Source organism: Micromys minutus, assembly GCF_963924665.1.
Source record: "Micromys minutus genome assembly, chromosome: 6".
NCBI lineage: Eukaryota > Metazoa > Chordata > Mammalia > Rodentia > Muridae > Micromys > Micromys minutus.
The window spans coordinates 75282633-75290572 of record NC_137975.1 but is presented as its reverse complement, the minus strand read 5'-3'; the positions used below and the strand labels follow the sequence as shown (position 1 = coordinate 75290572).

General features: G+C 47.6%; 1 protein-coding gene across 2 annotated transcripts in view; it reads right to left on the bottom strand.

The window, feature by feature from the left end:
* The window catches only part of GPLD1 (glycosylphosphatidylinositol specific phospholipase D1), a gene marked incomplete at its 5' end in the record, with an annotated part of 42558 nt that overhangs the window by 835 nt on the left and 33783 nt on the right, over positions 1 to 7940 (bottom strand). For both annotated transcript variants that reach the window (XM_080917654.1, XM_080917655.1), the window contains 6 exons: positions 2654 to 2704; positions 2793 to 2819; positions 4769 to 4929; positions 5445 to 5624; positions 6432 to 6525; positions 6605 to 6713. In XM_080917654.1, the coding sequence (XP_080773780.1) occupies positions 2654 to 2704; positions 2793 to 2819; positions 4769 to 4929; positions 5445 to 5624; positions 6432 to 6525; positions 6605 to 6713 (622 nt within the window). The remainder of the gene's footprint in view (positions 1 to 2653; positions 2705 to 2792; positions 2820 to 4768; positions 4930 to 5444; positions 5625 to 6431; positions 6526 to 6604; positions 6714 to 7940) is intronic.

The following is a 7940-nucleotide window of genomic DNA, read 5'->3' as shown; positions in this document are numbered from 1 at the left end:
TGTCTAGATGCTCCTTTCTCAGATCTGTTAAGATCCAAAACCACTGCCCTGCAAGTTGACCCCCGAACCTCACTGCGGTGCATGTGACCACATCTGGAGTGCCGAGGCCCTGCACGGGCCGCCTTCACAGCGCATCCTGCCGCCTAAGATGTTTTCAGGCTCATTTTCAGAATTCTCTCCAAAATCTGCTGCAGCTTGTGAAACACTTTAGTAATGGCAAATCTTCACAACAGTTAATGTGATTTTTAGAAATTACTAGAAGTTATTGTGGATCTCTGTTGTAAGTGAAGTGTAGCTGATCATGCTGGCTGCCAGCACTTTAGACAGCAGGCTACAGCATTTATCCTGTTGGTTGCATTTTAACATTAACAATCCCAATTGTGCCCCAACCATGTGTCAGGATTCCAGGTGGGGCCCTTGCTGGCACCTCCTAAGAACGCAGTGACAGTCAACACAAGAGAAAATCTTTTCAATTGGTAATTTCTTCTTCCCTTATTTATGTACTTACTAATTTATTAAATGTGCTTTTACTTTGGCTATATTCTGTCTCCTTCCTATCTCCTGGTCAAACCATGCTCCTCCCCTAGAGTTAGCCTTCCTGGCTGCTTACCTGGTCTAACCATCTCAGGAGCCCTCTCAAGAACCATAAGTTCTGTATAGACAGCCACTGTCTGGGTCCCTGGTCATTGTACAGTGATGTCAGAGGTCTTATCTGCATTGTAATCCTTTTATCTAAGCTGTCAGCAGAAGACTAAGCCGTGTCTCACTGCCCTGTCTTCCCCACTGTCCAGTGACGCGCCTCGGTGAGTGTCCTGCTGAGGCTCACCAGCTGGCGTAAGAAGCGCAGGATTCCTTGTGCAAGTCTCCAGGCTGCCAAGGCTCATGTGTCCCAGGAAGGAAGCCTGTCTTGAGGCTTCCCCAGGTCTCAGGGAAAAGCCACTGAGCTTAAATACCCTGTCTCAGTTTTGAACCGGGAAAGTGAGGGGTGTGAATGCTGACTCATTAGGAAGGTTAACAGAAAAGAACTTTCAGATGACCTTGATCGCCGCTACCCTTAGTCAGTGTTCTTGACAATGTCTAATTTTTTTGAAAATACATAAAATTGTAAGTAAAAGCCAAGTGTGTTCTTTAGAGACTCCTTCCACAAGCTTAATAACTGCTGTTTCTAGAAGCTTCCTGAACTCCCATCAGGGTTGTCTGTCAGTGAGGACTGTTGGCCACCAGAGGGCAGCTTCACTGTGAGTCGGCCAAGCACTTCCCAAGCCTCTCCAGACGTCTGTCCTCTCCAGCAGGACTTCCCACACTTGGGACTCCTGCTCACATGGCTCCTCAGCCGCTCATCCTATGCCAGCCTCACAGACCTACGTGTGTCTTCACGAGCAGTCGGCATCCTGTCTTTGTACAATAGCAGTCCTGAGGTGAACAAATGCTTTGCACGAGGGGTCTCACTCCAACTCACGCTAACCCGGAACTCTTGATCCCAGGCTGGCCTCAAATTCCTACCTCAGATTCCCAAGTGCTGGGATGACAGGCATGAGGTGCCACACCTAGCTCTCTGGTGGTACACAGTAAGGTGAGTTTCCTAAATCTATACTTACTAAAATGTAATGTTAAATGTATGGGTCCTTTAGGGGTCCCACTGCTGTGTTTCTTGCCTACAAGGATATTTGCATAATTATTTAAAACTACGTGTACAACAATGTTCACTACAGCACTATCTGCAATAGTAAAAAAATGGAAATAACAAATATGAGAATGTAATTTAACTGAATTATGGAATGTCCAAAAACTAAAGTACTGTGTACCTATTGGGAAGTATCAGATGGTTCTGAATATTTATGCCAGAGGAAATAAAGGTGCATAAAAGTCCAGCCATGGCGTGCAAGTGTGTCCAGACCTGTGGGTTGTGACCTCTTTGGGGATGGAATGACCTTTCACAGGGACCATCAGAAAACACAGGTGTTTACAATTCATAACAGTAGCAAAATTACAGTTATGAAGTAGCAACAGACGTAATCTTATGGTTGAGGGGTCACCACATTGTGAGGATTGTATTAAGGGATTGTAACATTTAGAAGAGTGAGGACCACTGGTCTGGACTCGTTTAAAGACTGACGGGGCACCCAGGATGCCACCCATCAGGTTGCTGCCCAGCCTGGCAGCCTGAGTTTAGTGTCAGACCCACAAGTGTACTGTGGCACATGAACATACTTGTAACACACACAAATCAACACTTTTTAGAAATCAGCAGTCTGGACATTGTCGGGCAGTGAGTGGTCTGCAAACGTCATAAAGGGCCGGGTGATATCTGAGGCTGTGTGAGAACTCGGCCGCGGAGGCTGCAGTGCGGTGAGTGCCGATCAGGAATGAGGGCATGTCCTCGGCAGCACGAAGCAAAGACCCTTGAGTTAGACCCTGACATTCAAAATTCATAAAAGCTTCATGTCAGGAAATACTATTTCAACTATTTAAAATGATGATGACCATTTTTTAAAAGCCAGATATAGCTGTCACACAAGCTAGCCCTGCTGTAGAGCGGCCGCGGGGGCAGGGGGTCCACACTTAAATAGTAGTGGGGTTAAGTTCATGTCCGTCCTTTTCTAAACTAAGAAGGGGTGATCAGAGTCGGGGTTCGCCGCAGTCCTGTACTCACCCTTCCCTTAGAGCGCACAGACACGAGCGAGCTCCCAAACCTTGAACTTGCCTGTAAAACACGCACACCATGGTTTGTTCGGCAGTTGGCATTAAGAACACGGAGCTGGGGTGTGGGTGTCAGACCTTCGGGTACTTACCTCTGGAGAAATGAGTACATACTGTGCCTGGAAAAGAGACAGTGGGCAGATCTTTAGCACTGTTACCTAATTACTCCTCACCCAGAGTTTGCAGCCAGTCTTGACAGCTTCATGATCACATTTCATTGCTTCCAGAGTCTTCCAAGCCCTTTAACCCTCGAAAGTCCATTTACAGAAGCCTAGATCATAAAACCTAACAGCTGACAGGGGAATGCTTACCCTACAGTTTACAATAGACTAGTGATCACCACGTCAGGAAAGTCAGTTAAATGGGTTTCTTCCAAGATAAAAGAGTTGGCAGATAATAGAACCCCCCTTTCTTAGGATCTCACATAGTCCAGGCTCCCCCATTCCCACCCTTAGCAGGATTTCATGTAGCCCAGGCTGGCCACAAGCTCTATATGGAGCCAAAGCTATCCTTGAATTCCTAGTCCTCCTGCTTCTACCTTTGGGTGCGAGGTACAGCCGTTACCACCGCATGTACCTCTAGAATAATGTTTCCCATAGAATTTAGGGTCTGAGCTGCTGTCCTTTTTGGTTTTTCTCTTTACATCTTCTACTTGTTTTATTTGGGTCGTGTGTGCATGCATTGTGCCGAGGCCCTCGTGTGGAGCTCAGAGGGCAACTAGAGAGCAGATTCTCTCCTACCATGTGGGTCCTAGGCCCTCAGGCTTGGCAGAAGCTCTAAGACACTGAGCCACCTCCCTGGCCCAACATCCAGGATGCCTGGGTCCAGAAGTTTGGATTTGGGATCTTTCTGGTTGTGAAGTCTCTCCAGAGGATGGGCGCACAGCCTGACAGTTCCATCCAGTATGCTAATGACTTCGTGCATGAGACCCGCCCTCTACTGTAGACTCTCCATTTGCAATATCATGTCGGCTCCAAAGAAGTCTTTGCTTTTGCAGCATTTCAGACTTTAGACTGGGGATGCCCAGCTTGCATTCCTCCTCCAGCACTTGGGATGTAGAAGTGGGGAGTCTGAGGCCACCCTGGACTATACTTTCAAAAAAGAAAACAAGCTGGTTTTGTAAACAAAGCACGCATTTTGTGATCCTATTGGCTAACAAGTGTTGGAAACAGGGCAGTGTGTCTTCTAGAACAGAAGCCCTCTGTCCTTCAGGCTCTTTGTCTGTCACTGGCATCAACGCAGCTTCGTGGCTTTGATGGGAACTCAGTGCTTCATTGTGAGAACACTAAGTAGGACGTGTTACCCTGGTATCCCTGCACCAGCGCGGCAGACACACGGGACGACCACAAACTCCAGGCCAAGCAGGACTCCGTAGCAGGCCCCTGCCTTCTCCCTGAAACCCCCACAATGCTACCATTTCACATGGTAGGAAATACTAGAAGATTATGCACCCTGGATAACAGGCAAAAGCTCTGTGGAATTCTAAGTCAGTTAATTTTAATGCTCCTCTTTGTTTTTCTGTAATTTTCTACATTTTTCCCACTGAACTTTCATTTTGCCATTTAAATGAATCATTTCTGTCTGTTTTTGAGATGAGGTCCCACTTTGTAACCCTGGCAGAGAACTTTCTGTGTAGACCAGGCTGGCTTCAAACTCAGAGACCTAAATGCCTCTGTGTCCTGGGTGCTGGGGTCAAAGGCCACCACACCTTAATTTTCAAATCTAAGAAAGATTAATAATAATAATAATAATAATAATAATAATAATAATAATAATAATAAATAGTGATAGCCAAGCTAACTGCTTGGAAACATAAGGAAAATCATCAAAGAAAGGAGTAAGGAAGCAATACCCCAAAACAGAAAAGGCTGCAGTTTTTAGTGAATCCCAGTGTGGCCTGAACCTCCTTTAGCTCCTGCCCTGGCACCCTCAAGCCATGACCAGCAGTGAACATGGGCCACGTCCATGGGTTCCAGCTCTGGAGGCAGCGAGCACGGCTGTAAGCTCAGCCCTGACAGATGACTAGGCACTAGACCTTCTCCATCGTGGACTCCGCAGGCCTCCTTACCTTCTCCTCTGGACATGGGGTCATCCAGGACTTGCATTTTCCTGTCATGTCACCCAAGGTGGTATACATGCCATTATAAATGTATACCCGCCCGTCTTCTCCCCCAAGCAGTCCAGACATGACGTCTGTTATCCTCAGTGGGGCAGCCACGATGATTTCATCTGTTAACAAAAAGTGGAAAGACGCACTGGACCCCATCAGCCTTCCCTCCTCCACCTCTGGATCCCGAGCCTACTTCCCAGCATGCCCTTCGGTCTGCCATGGCTGCCTCCAAAGTCAGTTAAAGGCCTTTGTTTCCCACTTTGTCATCCATCAATTAATGGACCTGGTGACCCTCCCACTAAGTCTTGGAGAAACGAAGCTTTCCCGTAAGCATCCAAGTTCAGATCTATAGAAGGAAGCCCTTGGAGCCAGGCATGGCACACACATGTAGTGCCACCACTGGGGAGGTGAAGGCAGGAGGCCCAATCGTTTGGAAATAAGCCTTGGGTGCACGAGGAGTTAGAAGCAAGCCTGAACTAAGTCAGATGGTGTCTTAAAAACAAACCAAAAAACACATCTCTTGGCCCACTGGACTGTCAGTGAGAAGGCGGAAGCTAGCCCATGTAACTGGGACACAGGTCTGTTGAGGATGAAGGGAGTTAGCTTTAGCTAAAGTCACTATTCCCGACCTTACCTAAGCCATCGGCATCCAGGTCAGTCATGTGTAGAACACTACCAAATCGAGAAAAGCGTCGGTCTCCGCTGAAGGTGCTGAGCAGAGCAGGCTGTGTCTTCTCAGGGGCTAGCTCGTACATCCGAGTGGCTCCGCCCTGGTGCAGGGTCATGGTTAGGAATGCCATCTTCGACACGTCATCTGAAACAAGCCACAGGGCCTCCTAGTGTCACAAGAGTGAGGCTAGGGTCCCACCAGCATCCCATCTGTGCCCCTTTGACACGGAACATGCTTATGCTAAGATATAAGTACATTTTCTAGTTAGGAAAGAAAAGTATATGAGGAAGTTGCTGGTAGGTCTTCTATCCCACCTTCCCAACCTCCACACGCTTCAAGTAGCCAGACTTATTAAGACTTGATTACCCCAAAACTAATTTTTTTTTAAATAATAAGATTAATTCAATTTTTTAAAAATATGATTTAAGCGTTTTAAATATTTATTCTGTGTGTGTCTCATGTGCATGAGCAAGTGCCCGCAGGAGCCAGAAGGGGGCACTGGGTCTCCTGGAGTTGGAGTTACAGGCGATTGTGCGCTAGAACTGAGTCATCTGTCTGTTGAGACAGTCTCATGTAGCCCAGGTTACCCTCGAGCTCTCTATGTAGCAGAGGCTGGCCTTGAACCCCCCTGATCTTCCTGCCTCTGCTTGGTGTTAGGCGTGGGGACCTAGTGAGCCTGAGGTAAATAGTGTCTCAATGACAAAGACGGGAACAAAAACGAAACAGCTCTTCTCCAGCTCTGGGGTCAGTTGTGTGGGAGCACCCCACACGCTCTCATGCATCATTTCAACAACTTTTGACAGATCAATACTATAGCCATATACAGAGGTTACACAACTTGCTATTCATGACTTTTAAACAGGAAGCTCTTAGGTCCACCTATTCCTGGTAAGTTCCCGTGACTTTCTGTCAAGGCAATGTGCAGAGCCTCGTGGGATGTGGGTGACCTACCATGAGTAGGGGCTCCAACCAGCAGGACGTGGGTTAGGGTCCCATTCACCCTCACATAGCCACTGGACAGGGAGGTACCCAGCTTTCCCATCTCCTGCAAAGAACAACTGATTGTTGCCGAGCAACCGAGTGTGCTCACTGCAGCGCAGTCCTGCCAGGGGAAGCCGCGGTACCTTATCTCCCGAGATAGTGATTTCGCTCTGGCGGTTTGGGAGAAAGTAGCCATACACCCTTCCCAGACTCTTTTTCTCTTGGTTCTTTTTGTGGATTGAGCGTGCCGTCCTGGGGAGAGCACAATGGTTAGTGGCAGATGCAGGAGGCTGGTCCCCAAGGGGTTCATCGTTCAGGAAAGGAGCCCCACCTAACCATGTAGACCCTCGGACTCTCTCCTGTGATCCTCGGCTGCAGGCACTGGCTCCTAATGAAGTTAATCTCACTAACATGGAGGCTCCTGGGTTTCAAACCAACACTCCACCTCATCTCAGCAGCAAAAGCAGAAACGCCTACTGCCACTGGTTGGATCACACCCTCGGTCCACCCCACTGCTGGTGTCTTAGCTGGAACTCCTGACTGCCAGCACTGTGGAATCAGACTGTGTTGGAGGCTCACTGAGTGACATTGGGGAGAGCCATAGTCAAACAGGACTTAGTCCTTAGATGAACCGATTAGTACAGAGGTGAGATTCCCAAGGTCAAGGTCAGGGAAAACACTCCGGTTGCTTTCTACATGGTCAGATGGCTGGCTTGCTTCCTGACTGTGGCAATGCTGCAGATCCAGAGCCAAGTGGCCTCTGGCTTTCTTTAATAGCTGTCACTCACTCCCCATCTCTCTATCTGACCTAGCAGCTCTGTAACTCTTAAACTCTTAGTCAAAACCCTTAGAAAGCCATAGACAATTATCTCCCACAGGTAAACATCTTCAGGAAGCCTCCGAGGCCAGCAGAACGTCCCTGAGCTTCTGTAACCTGTTGTTTCCACCAACTTAATTGGAGGGGGAGGTGCTTTGGTTTCTTACTTTTCTTTTGTTCTGTAACTAATGCAATTTCATAAAACCATTTCTGCACTTGAACGTGTTATTTGGACATCTTAAATTTGTGTGCCTATGCCCCAATCAGTCATATTTGCCTCGAGAATAAACTATTTCTGGGGCTGGAGAGATGACTCAGCTGTTAAGAGCACTGGTTGGTCTTCTATAGGATTGGGGTTCGAGACCTACATGGTGTCTCATGACTGGCTGTCACTCCAGTTCCAGGGAAATCCAACACTCCCTCTGGCCTCTGAGAGCCCTGTATACAAAGGTTTTTTTTTTTTTTTTTAAATGAGCTATTTATTTCCTTTGAAGAGTGCTGTGTCTTGCAGGACTGACTATAACAAAGATGGCCGTATATAAGACAAACAGAGACGGAACCCTGGGATTTCCAACTTCCAGAGGAGTAAAATGAAATATTTCTGTGTTTAAACCCCCTGGCTCAGGAATTCATTGAAGTGATTCTTGCAAGCCAATAGAGCT